Source organism: Crinia signifera, chromosome 1 (genome assembly GCF_055691185.1).
Source record: "Crinia signifera chromosome 1, ASM5569118v1, whole genome shotgun sequence".
In the NCBI taxonomy this organism is placed as follows: Eukaryota; Metazoa; Chordata; class Amphibia; order Anura; family Myobatrachidae; genus Crinia; species Crinia signifera.
Genome location: NC_139217.1, coordinates 168,482,637 through 168,501,518, shown reverse-complemented (window position 1 = coordinate 168,501,518; position 18,882 = coordinate 168,482,637). Strand labels below are relative to the sequence as shown.

General features: G+C 43.2%; 1 protein-coding gene across 1 annotated transcript in view; it reads left to right on the top strand.

Annotated features, from left to right (window-relative positions):
• Nucleotides 1-8,290: 8,290 nt before the first annotated feature.
• ARHGAP24 (Rho GTPase activating protein 24) overlaps nt 8,291-18,882 on the top strand; it is a 716,382-nt gene continuing 705,790 nt past the window's right edge. Inside the window, exon 1 of the mRNA XM_083176529.1 lies at nt 8,291-8,498. Within this exon, the coding sequence (XP_083032655.1) occupies nt 8,420-8,498 (79 nt within the window). The 5' untranslated portion in view covers nt 8,291-8,419. The remainder of the gene's footprint in view (nt 8,499-18,882) is intronic.

Sequence of the window (18,882 nt, the reverse complement as noted above, 5' to 3'; positions counted from 1 at the left end):
CCCTATATTATCCAGTCTGCCTTAAGTTCTGTGCTGGTTATGCTGCTTGTTTTAAGCTATTTCCCTGATCCTATCCAGCCCTGTGTTCACTTACCTGGATCCTGTTTCCCAAAGTTTGCTTACCCCTTCATCTGTCTATCTTGTTTTTCATACTTGATACTTGCTCCTATGAAGCTTCTGTTTGTATTCTGTGATAATTCCCATGTTCTGTTTGAAACTAGTACTGCCCCACAGTCTGGTCTCACTGTATGTCCATCTGGGTCACTAAGTGTCTATTCCGCTTTTGCAGATTCTGTAACTGGTCTGTTTGTCTGCCAGTGTGTTGTCCCTTAGTACTACACTTAGTTGTTATTAGCGACCAGCCATTGTGTTTCACTACTCTGTACTTACGTAAACATCTACATTACAGTGTCACTAGTGTGTAACATCCACAACAGTGGTCTGGTGCCATTGTAGTATATCCTTGTTTATGATTTGTCCTGTGTGTCTGGTCCTTCCTTTTTGTGTCCCAGTCTGACTCCAGTCCTGTATTTGCCTTGTTCAGCCTCCTGTATCAGCCTTGTCCCTCTGAAAGACCTGGCGGCATCGGAGTGGGGACGGACCTAATTTTCCCTTACAAACGTGGCTGTTATAGGCGAAGCCTTAGGCTGCAGCAGGCTTTAAGGACTGCTGGGCAAGTACAACAGCACTACCTATACCACCTTGGTGGCAACCCTAACATTATTTAATTTACCTCTCTAGTTGTGATTCTCTTTTAGGCAATATGAGTCACTTCCACTCACTCGTCCTGGCTACAACTTTTTTTTTTTTTACCAAATAGTGGGATTGCACCTGAGATTTGGTACTCAGCTCCAACCCGGGTACTACCCATCTTATGACTTTCACATTGCGTGCCTACCTGGCATAATGCTGGGTGGGTGGTGGCAGTGGAGGCGGATCCTGAGCTGGCTCCTGAAGATGAGATCATTGCAGTGAACAGGTTCCTCGTAGCATCGACCTGCATTACCCATTTACACTGCAATTTCCCATTTACACTGCATTTATCCTGGGTTGCTGCCCATTCGTGTTCAATAACCTTAGGACATTTTGGGCAGTGTAATAGAAGTAAGTCAGTATAAGACATCCAGGACCAAATGAAATAGGGTCTGAAAATCAGAAGTGAGAAATTTGAGTTTTACCATTTTTTTAAAGCATCAATCAATTATATGGCTAATACAACCTGTTTTTTTTCCAGCATAAATGATTGCCGCTTTAAAATAATATGAAAACTCCCCAAATCTTTCTTTTCTTATTCTCTCAGTCTAATAGATTTTGCCCCCCTGGCTGTTTTGCAGTACATACCTCCCAACTGCCCCACTTTCTGCGTGAATGTCCCAGTCTTTGGGGATGTTCCCGCAGTGTCCCGGGGGGGGGGGGGCAGTTTGGAGTCCCCCCTGTCACCCGTGAGTAGACACTGTGTACATGTGTACATTGTCTATTCATGCCCCCACAGCAACAAAAATGTGGGTGTGGCCTCGCAGGAGCATACCTAGTATAGACCACGCCACCTTTCCAGTAGACTACACCCCCAAAATTTAAGGAGCATCTTTGTAAGAGTTGGAAGGTACAGTATGCAATATGCCTCTCATTAGGTGCCAATTTCATACACTGCTATTACCTTATGTTACTTTCCTTCACTAAGGAGAGAATATTTAGTTCCCTTTTAATAAGCAGATTATTTTGTTTTAAGATTATACATTCATTATATTATATGCAGTATGTCTCCACTATAAAACATCCATAAAATATAATGTTAACAAATTAATTGTCAAGCTTATCTTTTTTTTTTTTAATCAGTTGATTTATTTTCAAATTGAAACTGGTCGATGTTAGTGCCACATGTGCAAAAGAATAAAGGCAGTAGGAAATCTACAATAATTAGAAACATTCTAGACTTTTCTTTTGCATGGGACCACTGTGGCTAATTCATAGCTGTCAGTGCACAGGTGGACAAAGGTTGCATTTAGCTTCTCAGTAGTGGTATGTGAAATGTGAAAAGTAATGTTCCTGCATCCACAGAGCGGTTGGAGAGAACACTATAATAGAACTTGATTGGAGTACGGCTTCTGATCCTAAAAGCAATGTAAAAACTCCTCTCTCATTGTAATTGCTGCATTTGTAAGGGGTGCTGGTAAAATTAGAATCACCACAAAATGTTCATAATAAATGGCTGCATGAGCACCCAGCTGCTGATTTGGACTTTCTTTGTCTTTGCTGTAAAGACTAGAAATATTTCATTTGTTTGCCTGACTGTACCATAAATATATTGCTGTAGTTATTAGCATTTATTAAAATTGTAATTATTGTTTTCTGACAACTCCCACATACTCATTTTTAAAAAGCAATTCTTGAACCTGTTTATTAAAATGAATCATTTTTAGAACATGTCCCCTTATAATTCAGTTTAACGTTTAGAAAATCTATTTGTGGAAGAGATGTATACTGATGTAAAACACATAGGGGGGGTATTAAATCCGGGATTCCGACTGTGGGAACGCCCCGATAGTCGGAATCCTGGCTGTTTTTCGTCGGCTTACGACATGATCTCCACAGTCGGTATTCAATGTACTGACAGTCGAGTGGCGGAAAGTTCATGGATCGGCAAAAACAGCACAGTTTGGTTAAAAAAACAGCTGGGGTTTCGTCAATCCAAGGCCCTTTCTGACAATACAGACTCGCCTTTATAGGGAGGTGAGTCTGTAGCAGGCCAGTCCCGGCCGGGATTGAATACTGGACTGCCGATATTTCCACTATCGGAATTGGATCATATTTGGTTTAAGTCCTTTGTAATGCTTTCGTTACAACTGACTCAGATCTTAAGAGATGCAAAGAGCTCCTTTTGAGCAAGCTGGCAGCTGAAATGGCATATGACACAATGAGATATCCTCCAACTGCTGCTGCCAGGTAATGAGGATAAGTTCACTCAGCACACCAGAGTGACTCAGCATTTTAACAACAAAATTAGTGACACCTCTGCTCTGACTCCAGCTGATATGGTTGCATACAACCAATTAAGGACAGAGTATTGTTGGATACACCATTAGTGTATGTGTGTTCAATTACTATCTGTCTGTGTTAACCTTTTATTTTGCAGATAGCCTGGTTGCTTGACAAGGGATTCCTTCCAATAAAGACCTGCTCTTGCAACTCATACCTCCCAACATTACCCTCTCCAGGAGGGACACAATGCTCTGTTTCTGGACTTCTCTCTTAATGTAGGATTGCCGTCACCTGTTCTAAACAGGTAAATGGGTAAGAAAGGTATTTCCACAGAGGTGATAGCCAGTGACGTGCGGTGGTGGCTTTGTGCAGAGAGGCACCTGTTACAGCCACCACGCAAACCCCCCTCCACCACACCTGCTGTCGCCACCCCCCCCCTTCATATATTTTGTGGCACTTAAGTTAAGCAGAGGGGCAAGTTGGGAAGCCCAGGGTCCGCATTCAGGCCATCTTCGGCAGGCTGCTGGAGGAGCAGTGCTTCCTCTGCAGCTCCAGGGTCCGGCGCTGGACATATCATTCAAGCAGGTGACTGGAGAGAGGTGCCGATCCTCCTGCTGCTGAGTAGAGGGGGGAAATCCATTCAGTGATGCCGGCACCTGCAGTCTCTGCGAGGTGGGCTTCTGGGCAGGCTGCGGGTGTGTGGTCAGACTGCCCGACACACTCCTTACTACACTTGGCCGCGTAGCAGGTGAAACAGCAGTGCCGACCCTGGTTGCTGCAGTGTGCAGGAGGCCGAGCAGGAGTGGGAGCTGGTGGGTGAGCTGTTGAACAAGCCATGCAGTGGTGCCCAGTGCTTCAGCTGCAGCCCCATGGATCAGCGATGGAACGTGACAGGCAGGCAGAGAGGTACCGGCTGGCTGCTAGTGCTGCGGCATGCCCCTGACCCTGAGGCACCTGTAAAGGTGCCGCTTGAGCTAGTATTTTTAATGGGCTTTTACAGCCCTCTGTTTGTCCCCACCCCCTGTCCGCCCTCTGCTTCTATCAATTGTATAGGACAGCTGGAGGCACCGCTTTAGGTGCCTCCAAATCAATAAAAACATGATGCACAGTTAAAAATGTTTAGAATAATATAAAGAAAATAGTTTTGACACTCTGGGTGAAATGTAATAGGATGAGAGATTCAGAAAGTGAGAGATTTGGTAAGAAATCTCCAGTTTTTTTAAAGCGGCAGTCATTTACACTGCAAAATCAAACTGGTTTTGCAGTGTAAATGATTGCCGCTTTAAAAAAACTGGAGATTTCTTACCAAATCTCTCACTTTCTGAATCTCTCATCCTATTACATTTCACCCTCTGTGTCATATGTATCTTCCTTGTATTATTTTAATCATTAATGACAGGGGAGGCACTGCCTCCCCTGCCTCCCCTGACTGCACGTCCCTGGTGATAGCAATCATACATTACGAGGGAAGTCCAGAAACAGAGCATTGTGTCCCTCCTGGAGAGGGTAATGTTGGGAGGTATGCAACTTGTCTCCTTGCTGGACATGTTGGATCCTTTGCTCCATGTCACCATGATATCTCTGCTGAATGGTGTATCCTATTACCATGGTATTTCTGTTGAACAGTGTATCCTGCGACCATGGTACAATATCTCTGCTGAACCAGTGCATTGTGTGACCATGGTATTTCTGATGAACCTGTGTATCCTGTGTCTGTGGCTAACCCGTACATATGGTGCTCCTCCAAACCTGAATTATCTAGTAACTGCTGCCACTCTGCCAAACCTGAGTGATCCGGTATCAGCTGCCGCTATGCCAAACTTAATTGATACAGTACCGCTGCCACTGCCAAACCTGAGTGATCCGGGAACTGCTTCAGCTCTGCCAAACCGAAGTAATCAGTTGACTAATGCAGCCTGCTCTCCAATCCCTTTACTGACCAACTTTACCAAATATCCTGTGACCCAAGTCTCCCGTTTCTTTAAAAAACAGTAGTTTAGTAAAAACCAATAGTGCCTGTACAGCTTTGCCTTACCTTGTGCTGTTCGTGTGATTGCCAAAGTTGTACTGGTGCTACAGTATTTGCATAATAGCCACAGCTTGCTGAACTTTAGTGCTGTTCATATGACTGCCATAGCTCTACTGACCCGGTGATCCTGGCATCCAGCCTGGTATTGCTTTACCTGACTTTAATTCTGCTGAACATATAATTGAATGACCATTAATTTTTGTATCTGATTGCCTAAATAAATACTGTACTACTCTTTATCATTATTAAGGTATAAGTCTATATATATATATATATATATATATATATATATATATATAAATAACATACAAATTTTACTGTAGCCCACCTCAAAAAAATGTAAAGCAGTCTGGACTGCTAACTGTATGGAGGACCCGGACGGAGGGAGGGTGAATTAACTTTATGTGCAGTCTCAGTCAGTCTCTCTCACACTGACTGACTGCAGGGAGGTTTGTGCTGCTCAGCCTAGCTGCTTTCCCCGCCGGCTGCAGTGAGCCAGAGCAATTCAGCTCAGCTCGCCCAGCGGCGGAGCAGGGGGATAGCTGGGGGATAGCTGGGGTGGGGGGGGGGGGGGGGGTGTGAGGGGTTTGGGGCCATTGGCAGCAGTGTGAAAATACATTAAGACAGCGCTGGCAAAACGATCTTTATGTAATATTTGCCTATTTTTGAATGTATCTGTTATGGGTTGGGTTAGTTGTGGACCCTGACAAGACTGAAGTACAGGGCTTTGACCCACAGGGGTAACAACAAGATTAACGGGTTAAAAGTAAGGTTTATTTATGCACCCACTTGCTTTCACCTCTTATATTTAAGCTGTAATGTGTATTGAACTGTGGCGCTCTTTATTTGTACTCTATTTTTGTTATTTATTTAATGTTATGCCAAGTTTTGTCTCCCTGTATTGTTCCTTCCTTTGTACGACGCTGCGAAACACTTGTTGCGCCTTATAAATAAAACTATAATAATAATAATAATACCCACAGTTTTAGATACGTTAAAAGTGTGGGATAAAACTAAATCGAAGGTCCCTTCACTAACCTTTCCAAAATTAAATATACCATTAAAGATGTTCAAAACTCTGATTTCAAATCTGAATATCTCAAAATGGATCGCGGTGGGCATAAGAGATTTAGGAGATATCTTTGAAGGAGGAAGACTGATACCGTTTAAAGAACTACAGACTCGGTTTGACTTACCCGAGTCAGAGTTCCTACAATACATGCAAATACAGAATTGGATACGGAAGGCGAAGGGGATAGTAGACTTATTAGAATACCCACCATCCGCACTCATGACCCAGCTGAACAAAATGGGAACGAGAGGATCCATTTCATATTGGTATAAGCATTTCATATTGGTATAGTACCTCAAAATCCTAAAACATCAGCCCAGCAAAAATGGGAAAGAGATATGAATATCTATCTAACTGATAAACAATGGGAAAGTATATATACTTCTGCGTTTAGCATGTCTAAATGCTTGAACCATACAGAAATGCAGGTTACTGGCTTTCAAGCTCACAGTTCTGTTGGAGGGAATGCGGAGAGGTTGGGAATATCTACCATGTGTTTTGGCTTTGTCCAAAAATACAGCAATACTGGAGAGAAATATTCACGCAAATTAATAAAGTATTGGGACTGACATTGGCCCCCTCCCCACAAATAGCCCTTTAACATATATATCCAACGGAAGTTGCAGGCAATCATCGATATGTAGCAGGACATATATGTATAGCAGCACGAGCGGCCCTGGCGCAATGCTGGAAGCAAGCTACACTCCAACATACTCAAAAAGTGATCTCTAAAAAACTATTTCAATATATAATGGAAACAGAAACCGCATACGGTATTACACCTTCTAGATCAATACAGAGGAAATGGAGTATATGGGGTAAATACACTTCAGACCCAGAGGGTGGGAGTTAGAAATAAATTTAGAATAGCCTAGGAGAACCTAGACTGGATCAAAATGGAAAAGAGATATAGGCCGTAGGGGAGGGAAAACTACCTTATTAAACAAAGACTAGGAAATATAAAGCTGAAGGATAGGTAGGAGAATCTCCATAGTACAAAGAAAGAAATGAAAATGAAGGTTGTAGATTAAAGGATGTGCAACGGATATTTTATTGTAAACCCCTGTAATGTACCCCTCCCCCTGTTCTTTTTTCTATACCCCTTCCTTTTTTTGTTTTTTCTATATTGAAAAATCTAATAAAGAAATTAATGTTAACAAAAAAATCTCAATTCCCAATCCAAGACAAAAAAAAATTGGAATAGGCATATCAGAGATCTTTTATATAAAACATTTCACCAATTTAATGAAAAAATATGGAACTCAATATCAAAACATGGTGAAAATGATTGCTGGTTCATTGGGAAAGTCCTTTTTGGATCTTGATACTGTACATTGGCCATTGGCGCTCACTGATCAGCAGATCCAGTTGGGGATTCTGGGGAATTGGTGATTAGATGTAGAAGGCTGAGAAGGAATTGTGTTCTAGATACACTTTATTTTGAATGTTTATATATTTTTTTCATTTATAAAATTGATGTAAGAAAATACATTTCTTTCATTTCTAGACATTAGTAATATAATAACTTGCTAGTTGAAAATCCAAATGCTGTTAATGACATAATTGCTCATATTACCTAACAATGATTCTAATGGCCAGAGGCACTGCCAATTTCATTAACCAATATGCTAAAACAAAATACAAAGAAATGGCTTAATTCATTTAATTTAAAACACTTAAGACGCCAGTAACGAAAATGGTAAATACGTACTCATATTACAGTAAGGTCAGTTGCTATGGAAGATCACCCAGACACAATGTGGACACTATCCTGGCTAATGTTGTCGCCTAACTATCTGTATTGGCATTTTGAAGAATTTAAAGGAAAATAATGGACTCACTTATTGTTAGTTTTCTTAGTATAAAAAAGGCAGACGTTATAAACCTGATTCAGTCTGATGTATCATTGGCTAACGGTAATGAGAAATAGAGCATTACAGCTTAATTGTCCCTGTGAATACCATTGAGACGTAAATACAAAATAAGAATAGCATTAACGAATGACTAGAAAGTTAATGTTCAAAATGATAAATATTGTGTTTTTTTCCCTTTATTTCAAACACTTGCCAAGTGAGATGCTTGAATAGGTAAATTACATGTTGAAAGCATATGAGGTTTTGGTTGGCTGGTTTGGAAATATCACAATGTCTTCGTCCAATCTGAGCCAGAGGAAAGGAGAGCAGCAGATTCATTTCATTATAAAGAAGCAGCCAACAGATCGGGCTTTCAGAAGTGTTTTTTCCCTATGTGTGACTATTCGCCAGTGGCAACAGTTCATACACAGACCTTCTCCTTTTCTCTCCTATTATTTATACTTCGTGGGGGTAAATGAATGAAGTATGATGAGTCTTCCATCTGCATTGAGAGAAACTCTGCTCCCAGGGCTGGTAGCTACTGCATTTAGCCAGACAGGAATCAGTGAGTACATCATTTTACATATACCTTGCTCTTTTATATGTCTGTTGCTCGTCATTGCAAGTTCAATGTTTTAGGGCTATTTTCATTGCCGATTGTTACTGATCAAAAAAACTTGTCTTCGACTTGTCTTCTGTATAAGAGCTCGTTAACTCATGATTTGCTAAACAAACATATACAGCATTGCTGTTGCCTTGACAGCGAGCAGATTAACACTCAGTGTCACAAAGGCCTGAAATGAGCACTTGACAATGTTTTATGATTTATAATTGTTCTGTTGCTTTGGCTACATGAGGTCTCTGAATGTCCATTTGAATTTTCTTTTTTTATATGTATCGGCAAGTAATTTATTGCGGCTATAACCATTATCGAGGTACGCTGTTTTTTATTCTTACCGATTTCCTACAGTTTTTATATCACTATTGAAGTCTGTAAATAAGTCTGGAGAACGGCAGCAGAAGCCTGTGTAATGGGTTACAGGTCTGCTCCTTACGTATTGCATCTAGACATAATAATTGTATTTGCAAATGAACACATTTCTGCAGTATATATAATTGCTTCTCTATTGAAGTCCATAACATTGCTTTGTTATAGTTAATTTAACATTAAACTTTTATTGAATGTCATTGTTTTAAAACAAGCTGTCATCTAAACTGATGTAAGGAAAGTGAAGGAGAGGTAAAAGCGAGCAATAGACAAACAGATCTCTGTGTTCCTGGTTTTATGTTTTCACGCAGCTGACTTTCCTAATTAGAATGTTTCTGTTCTTAATTCTTTAAGAATAATGAAGATAAAGAGCATTGTGCAATTTGTGGGTTTTTACCTCCTGGCAGATGTGTAATTGTCAGTACAACTAAACAGTGCTGTTACCTCATGCTCTGATATCAGATCCAGCAAAATGCATTTCCATGGTAACTGTTTAAAGAAGTTAAGCAGCGTGCGCTCAGTTTGTCTTTGACATCAGGAAAAATATATCTATGCCATTATTTAAAAGTGTACACAGATAAATGTATGTTCATCTCGAGTTTTGTGTATATCAGGGCTGTTAATGGCTTTCTAGCCTACAATGCTCTTCTTGTGATGGATGGGAAATATGTTCCATTTTAGAAAGCTCCTTATAAGGATTATTCAGTAAGGTTGTCAATCAAAGTTGATTTTACACGAGCTACAGAAAATTGTCATGTTCTGCAAGTATTTATCTATAGTATTCCCGTAGAACGTATGTTTTGTACAAAAAAATGCATCTGTGGTGCACAAAGATGACAATGTTCACACTTGTACTCCTTTCACATATCAAAAATAACCCGGGTCTATCCCGGGTTGTTGCCGGTTCGACCTGGGTCTCTGTGGGATGTGAAAGGGACTTTTTAAATTTCCTGGGTTCAGTAACCTGGCACTCAGACCCAGGTTAAAAGAAGGGTTAATCCCGGGTCCTGTTCACACTGTGGAGTAGGCAGCACTTGAAGTCAGCATCAACTCCCTGCCCCATCTGATGTCAGTGACCCGGGTTATTGCCGGGTTGCTGCAGGGAGCTAAACCTTGCAAATGCTGGGTAGCTCCTGGGATGTACCGGCCTTTGCGATGTAAAAGGGGAATTAGTAATGCAATATTTTCAGTAACTATCATACCTTTTGCATTTTGCTATAATCTGAAACACTAACCTGAGATACTGCAAAGTGATTTGATTGCTACATTTTACCTGCCTACTCTCCCGGAACAGCTGAAAGGCTTCCTTACATTGGGCAACACTTCCTGGAATGGCCGGTCTCCTGCATCCACCACCAGCCCCCGGCACCCTCCCTCGGCTCCCTGAATAGAGTGGGGGGGGAGATTCTCTGTCGCTTACCGCCGCGTTAAGGGGTCCTTTTCCTCCCCAAAATCACCACCGCATATTCTGTGTCATTCGCCGGTGGAAGTGCGTGCTCTGCACTTCCGCATTCCTCAGGTTTTTGCTCTGCCGCTGCCTCCCCATAGATTAACATTGGGTGGGCGCGTGCAGCTTATTCTGTATGCCCCGCTGCGTTATTCTGGACAGTGTTTAAATTCGCCTCCTTGGACTGGCGAAGAGGTATTAACCTCGGCTGATTTATTGTCAATGTATTTGTATTATGCTTTATGGCACATTCTTTTATTGTTTATTTTATTATATTATCATTTTTTTAAGTATATATATATATATATATATATAAATAAAAAAAAGCCATAGAGACTTACAAATATGTTGACAGAGAACCCGCCCTGGAGAGAGAAAGGCGCACGCTTACTTCTATCAGCTAGGCGGCATCTGGCGGCACAGTACCGTGGTCCCCTTGGCTGCTTCTGTATAGCCCCTGCTGCAGAGACGCTTGTTGTGCCCATATGCCTGATGCCAGTGTGCTGGATTACTGTTCTAAGTGCCTGTCCCAGACCTTAGTGTCAGGGAATTCTAGTAAAACCTAAATACTAATGAGTTGTCTATGGACGCATGCGCACTCGAACCCTAACACAGGGATCGCGGAGGGATGAGACACCGCAAACACACTGCGGAAGCCGAAGGGAAAGAGAATATGGAGAAAAGGTAAACAGTAATGGCGCGCAAATGTGCCGTAAAACAAGCGATAAATAGATCAACTCGGCACGAATGTTTGAGAATCTCCCCCATAAGTGGGCGTGCTGAGGGGACCTGATGATGCAATTCATCCTGAGTTGCGACATTGTAGCCCCAAACCCACTGTACAGTGGCTTTATTCTTGGCAATGGCCCAGAGCCATGATTATGTGACTATTCCCCCATGCCCCTCCCCTCCCCCCATACAACTGAATATTACCCTGTATACCCCATACAGATAGCATATATGAGCTGTTCCTTATCTGGTAATGTAAATACACTGCTCTGCCGAATGATTAATTATTCTCAGTCACAAACAGAATCTAGAAAGCTACATAATTATTTAGTAAATGTTAAAATATGGTGTAAACAAGTCTCTTTTTGGTAGACAATATCTATATGTGATTACAGGACCAGATTAAGGTAGGTGGGGCAACAGGGCAATAATGAATACTCCTACCAACATAATTGTTGTCAATAGGATATTCTGGTGAATGTGCTACTACTTTCAATGTGTATTGGAATTGTATTATGTTTAATAAGGTATTGCCTCCAGTTCACATTATGCAACACAGAAACCACAGTTCGCACTGTCATTTTTTAAACCCAGCCTGTAACATGGAAGCTAGGAGCTGATTGGCTGGTTGTTTATCACTATTTGAAGCTTAATACAATTAACGATAGATGCGTGGAACAGATGCGATAGATGCGTGGAAAAGTGAGCCAGTGCAGATGTTGACGATGGCAACCAATCAGCATTGAGGTAACATCAGGGGTGCCAACGGCTTTGGCATCCTCCAGTAATGGGGGGGGGGGGTTGCCCAATGTGGGGATTTGTGGCTAGATCTCTCTTCAGAAATATGAAAAAAAGAGGTTATAGTATGTTCGGCAGAAAAGTGTCTGCACGTGCCATACAGGGTGCTGCTGGTGTCATGCTTGATAAATGGCAGAAGAGGGTGGTGGAGACAGCGAGTGTTATTGCTCCAAGCAGGTAGAAATAACAGACTACTTCTGCAGCTTCCTCTTTCCCTCTACCAGAGACTGTTGCATCAGCTGTCACTTCTACCTTCATCTCTACCTGCCAAATATCTACAACAGGGAAGGGGGTGGCATTAGGACCTGGGCCTTCCAACCCGGTATAATGTGCAGTATGACAGCACCCAGGTGAAATAAGCCAGGTCAAGCAGGGTTGAACACGGGTTCAACGTGGCTCACGCTATAGTGTGAATGGGTAAGCTGGGTTGATCCGTGTATAGCAATGGAATAGCTGGCGTTTGGAGATAATCTCATATCTACGCATTGACTCATGAACCATCACCAATTCGGCAATAAGTGTGGTGGGGCTGCCAGTCTAAAAAGGGTCTCAACCAGGTCACTCCTAAGATAAACCCTTGTACAAAATCTCAGATGGGATCTTGCTTTGCAATGTGAAAGCAATTTACTGTTGCGGGGTCATATTTCTATACAAACTGCTGAATGTATGGAAGTAAAATATATTAGAGAGGGCTCAAGTGAGAGAGAGAAAAGTGCAAGAGAGTGTAAATGGCAAAGGTTCTATAAAACAGGATGTATAGTTGTCCCCTTTGACCCCCCCACACAAGTAAGGCCCACACAAGACTAATTGAATGGCTAATCGGAAAGTGGGAGATTTACAAGAATAGTCAGTCCCAACCAAGTATTTCAAACAATACTTGGAGAGCGATAGTGCAGAATTTGCTTATTGCATCCCTATCAGCTTCTGTCATTTTTCTAGCACAGCCTTTTAAATGGTTGTTATTTACCTCGCTCCACAATTTGATATATCTCTCCCTTTGATAAACTTGACAGATGTATTCTTAAACTGGCCTAATGGTAATCTGTCTGCTTCTATGCTCAACATTTAAACTGAAGTTAAATTTACAGTAATTGCACAAACTGAGAAGATAATATGTAGGCACTTATACACAGACAGAAATAGCGCCATAGTAATATATGTCACCTATCGACATTCAGCTAGAAGGGATATCTTACTGAAGTCACCAAATTGTAGCACAAAGTGCTAATAGTGGCTCACAATAATCCAGGGTATTACTAGGTAATGACGGTTATTTGCCCAAGACAGTTACCTATAAGGTCACCAATATTCAATCATGTCATGTTATAAAGACATTTACATTTTCTGTTACTGCTGAAAAGGCTACAAAGATACCTTTAGCATTACTAAGCACAATGTGTTTCCATTTTCTGACATTTATATTCCACGATGACTGATTCTGTGTAATGTTAAAGGTATAGGGGTATATTCAATTAAAGTCAAATCCATTCCGACATTCTTTTGTCAGAATGGATCCGACTTGGGCTATTCAATTAGCAGCCAAATACAACTCCGGGACTGGGTGAGCGACGGTGGCGGCAGGGAGATGGGACAGTGTCAGGTGAGCTACTCTCACCCGGCCAGCCCGGTGGTGGGACAGGTGAGCAATGCGGGACCCGGTGGGAGGTGGGCGGGAGGATAGCACCAGGTGATTGCCAAAAGTCATTGCTGGATTGTGGCAAAAAGGGCTTACATATAGCTAGGGTGCTGAGTAACTTTGCACCAGTCCTGGTACTGTACAGTATGTATTATGAAACACCAGATTGACATGCAATGCATTGTAATGAAATGGTCATGTACCTGGAAATGCAATATAATATGACTTATTTATAAGTATTAAGCAAAATCCAGCACTTATAGCTGTTAATAATGTATGATGATGCCTTCCAGGGAGAAACAAACTCCAATATATCATAGCAAATTTGCGGCGCTTGGAGACTGTAGATCAATATAGAGAAATTGGCTTTAATATCCTATGTTTCGGGGATTAACTCAATATCGGGGAAAACTTTCAACCATTTTCGATATATTGATCTACACTCTATCTATCTATCTACAGTATGTGATGTTTTACATCCTTGCTGGCGGGTCGCCAGAACGTACGCGCTGGCGACCCGCCAGCAGCCTCGCCAGCGAGGAGACTGAGACGCGCGTGCGTCTCACGCGCACGCGCGTCTCAGTCTCCGTCGCTAGCGCGACGGAAACCCTGTCCATCTCCGCCTCAGGGAGACGGACAGGGTTAGGGGGGGTTAGGGAGGGTGCGGGCAGGCGGCGGGGACCCCGGGTTACCGCCGGCAAGCCGGCGGGGACCCGGGGGAACGTTTGGAAGCGCCGTCGGAAGGGGGCGCGCGCGCCTCTCGTGCGCGCGCGCCCCCTTCTCACGAGCGCCATGGCGCTGGCGGGGGATGGCGGCTGGCGACGCCAGCGCCATCCCCTGCAAGGATGGGACCTGACCCATCTGTATCTATCTATCTCACATTAAAGTACTCTATGGGCGAGATGTATTAAAATACATCGCCGCCCTTCGCGGCCACCCAACCGCGATGCCAGCGCATATGTACTAACATATGCGTCTGGCATCGCTGTGCGGTGACGGAGCCCCCCGCGATACCTGTACTCTGGTGTGCGGGGGGTCTCCGTCACCTCCCTGCCGCCTGGCTCTCCCTTCATGCCGGGGACAGCTAAGCAGGCTGTCCCCAGCGCCTCCTCCTCCCACCAGGGGGAGGAGGGGTTTACCTTCCGGGGTCCAGGAGGACCCTTCAGGAAGGTAAGCCAGAGGGGGGGTCGGCGAGGCGTCGGGTTTGCGTCGTCGGGCAGCGAAAAGAAGCCTATAGGCTTCTATAGGGTATTGCCACCCAAAGGTGGCGATACCCTTCAATGCGGTATCATTTTTGATACATTGGAAAATGCTGTAAAACCGGGGTTTTACGGCATTTTCCGTTTGATACATCTCGCCCTATATGTGATTAATTAAAACGATATTACCCAAGGGGACATAACTTCACATTGTAATAGGAAACCAAAAGATAGTGGACAGTAAAACCCATGACACGACTCACACTAAAAAAGACACACACACAGCGCGTGCATCAATTTTAATTAATTGTTCAATGTTTGTTTAAGTCATGTATGTGGTATATATTTCACTATAACGGTTCTCTTTTACCTATATTATTAAAGGTTATATTTTAATAAATTCTTTTCTTCAGTGCGCCAGCAACAAAGTCAATCCTTTTCTCTTTTTGCTCCTCCGAATACAATTATTGTCTTTGGCAGCACCCCCACTCATGCACTAACTGTAATTGAACATGGCAACTAGAAATTGGGGACATCAGCAAAATTAAAAAATAAAACTTGTGCAGAAGTACTTCTCATACCCCCTGTTCCCCCTTTTTTGAGTACCTTTCTATATAAAAATATTGCCTGATTCAGTTAATCACAAGAGCAAACTCATTCCCAAATTGGCAAAACCATGCTGCACAGCCAGGGCCAGATTTCCCACTAGGACCGTGAGGCACAGGCCTATGAGCGGCACCCCTGTGCAACACCCTGTGCCAGATTGGGGCGCGCAAACATTCTCGGCAATGAAACCTGCGGTCGGCCGCAATAAGAGCGGCCCCATCTGTATGTGTAATAACTGAATTTGCATGTGATTTATGTGTCTAGTGAACGCAAGAGTGCTATTCTATACTTTGTGGTGGCAGCATAGGTAAAATCCACATCACGACTGGCCATCTACATCAGGTTGGTGATTCTGAGCACAGGCTGGAGCTGTGTGTCGTGACAACATTATCACCCCTTTATCACTAGAGCCCCAGGTCAGACCCGGGCATTTGATCCCGGGTCAATCCCGGGGTGGACCCGCTTTTAGACACATTTCCATTGCACTGCTACCCAGGATATTGCCGGATCATCCCCAGGTGCGCACACAGGGGGGTCTCCGAGTACCTAGAAACCACCCTGGCTGCCGAACTATCAGCTTAGGCTAGTGGTGTGATTTTTAAACAGCATTTAGCAGGCTGTGCAGCTCCCGCAACTGCCTCCTAGAAAAGAGAGACAGTCTGTCGCTGGGGCTGGGCTGGCTGACAGTAGGGAGAGATACTGTAGCTGTAGAGGCAGCGTGTATTTCCTCAAAGGCTGTGCTCCACCCACAGGACTACTGTGAAGGAGAGCTGGTAGGGGCAGACAGGGACTGTGTTCTACAGCTGGGCAAGTACAATGTTCCGATTTTTTTGAGCTCTAGTAGGGGGAGGGGTGAATGCTGTGTGTGTGTACACACTGTATATGTTGCATGTACTCTATGTGTGTAAATGCTGTGTGTCTGTATGTATGTTGCATGTATGTGTGCACATGTTGTGAATATGTATGCTATGTGTGTGTGTCTGTGTGCATATGCTGTGTGAATATCTGTGCTATGTGTGTGTGTGTGTGTGTCTGTATCTATACTATCTGTGTATATCTATGCTATGTGTATATCTATGTGTACATGCTGTGTGTATCTATGCAATGTTTATCTATGTGTATCTATGCTATTTATGTATATCTATGCTATGCTCTAGGTGGGCAAGTCATCCGGAATTTTCCCACTCTCCCGCAATCACCCCTTGGGGGTTGTGGGGATCCGATGATGCAAATTGCATCATTGTGCCCCCCCTGCTTTTTCAAAAACCCAGTTTAACTGTTAAGAGGCGTCATTAGTGCCAACCTACCTGCCTCTCCTTGGTGTGTGGATATGTAAGAGGCGCGGGGACGGGACTGGCATGCTGATCACGGTGTTTACTCACCTTGCCATCTTCCGTCTCTCACCTTCAGGCTGATGATGGTACTTCTTTCTCGTGCTGCGCTGGACTCCGATGCAATGCTACCTGCAGAAGAAACGGGGGTGGGGAGTCCCACTATGGAGGGGAGGGGATGGTCATCACAGGCACTACTGGCCTCAGACTGGTTAGACCTGCTTGCGGAACACGCTCCAGGGAAGAGGAAGGAGCACGGACAACACAGCACACAAACACAACACAAATTATCGGCTGCCCACCTATCCTGTGCCACGGACCTGCTGCCCGATTGCATAGGCCTCAAGCCTGGAGGTCCTGGACCTAAAGTCCACGGGTCAGGAGGGTCTGGCTGATAATGGCCATGAGACGTAAAGACCCGCCTACTGCTCCAACAGGCCGAGAGGGCCTGAACACACTCCACGGGCTTGGTGCCTGAACTCTGGTGGTCTAGGGAGGAGCCGTCCCAGCATGGGGCATACTTCTACAGATAACGACTACTGTTGGACTAAGGACTGTCCCGAACCAGACCCCAGGATCCCAAGTTCTTGAAAAGACTCATCAACTACTTACAATTGGGCCTAAGATTTCCTCTTGATAAAGAAATCTCCACTCCAGGAACTCATTGCTCTATTTGAGCCAACTACAAGTGAGATCTGCTTACAGTGAGCGTATGATACTTTGCTCATTAAAGGGAATTTTATACAGTCAAGCAGTCATTCTAGGAACGGGACTACACTATACAATAATTCACCAATGTCAGAGACTGCTTAATTTACCACGCCAAAGATTCATGGTTATAATACGAGTTTTAACTCTTGTTTTTTTAATTTAATTTTTTTTTTTTATTGATGTTTTAACATCATTCTTTGAATAAATATTATTATTAAATATCCCATGGTAATTTAATTTGCTCTTTCCTCAAAACTAGCACTGTGTTCTCTTGTGTTTTTGTTTCCATAATTTCCATGCCATTGCAAAGGCAATTTACCATACTTGATCAATCGGATTCAGTATTAAATCCCCGCGGTCGGGATCCCGGCGTTCAAAATCCCGACGCCGGAATCCCGACCGCCGAAATCCCAACAAGGGGGGGACGTGGATCGCCCTCCCTTGCGGGCTCGCTGCGCTCGCCACGCAGCGGGTCCGGTGCCTCGCTACGGTCGGCACACTAATTTATTCTCCCTCCGGGGGTGTCGTGGACACCCCCGGAGGGAGAAAGTGTTGAAATTTCGGCGATCGGGATTCCGGCGTCCGGATTTTGAACGCCGGGATCCCGACCGCCGGGATTTACACTGCATCCCGATCAATCCTATACTTTCTTTGTGAGAATTTCAACTGGTTACATAGAAAAGACGTTCAATGTTGCAGTGAGTTGACATGTTTTATGGGAATTAAAGGGCTAATAACAACAGAAGATTCACGTTTTAAAAACACACTTTATTTTCATGTAATAATTGGGGATAATTAAATATCATGCTAAATGACACTGTTGAATTTAATTCTGCAGCTTGTCGAATCAACCTGGGTGAGTATTGATCAGATCCAAATTTGATTTGTGGCATGTACAGAGAATGCAGTAGATTAAGCTCCTGAGAGTGATAAAGGGTATATGCTGCTGTCTGAAGGTCTTATACAATTCTCAGCAGATGGGGAATGAGGTTATATAACCTAATTTGTCACCAGATTGGATTACGACCATTTGCAATAACTGATATTCAATGCAGATTTCGTTGAGAGATTTTTGAACAAACTGCTTTGAAATGCATATGAAGTAAATGTTACTTTGCTCCTGTGGAGTCCTCAGATTGGATTTTATATTGCGATTGAAGACATAATATGAAAACCAGGTGGTGGTAAAAATAGAACTGTTCTAATACCAGTAAATCTTTTTAATATGAACTCTGTTGTTCTTCTTTATTTATTTAGTAAGCTGTCAGGTAGAGCTTTATTTTCTATACCTCATCTACATTAACTAATGGACATTGCAAACCCTTTAAGTCACAGCAGACCTGCAGGTGCATGGATTGTCATTACTTTTCTAATTACCAAATGGTTTGGGGAATTTCATTTTCTATACCAAGTAAACAATACTAACAACAACAGATTATACAGTATATAAGAGACCTGAAACCATAGTTTTTCTCTTCCAAGTAGTCACGAAGTAGAAGATATA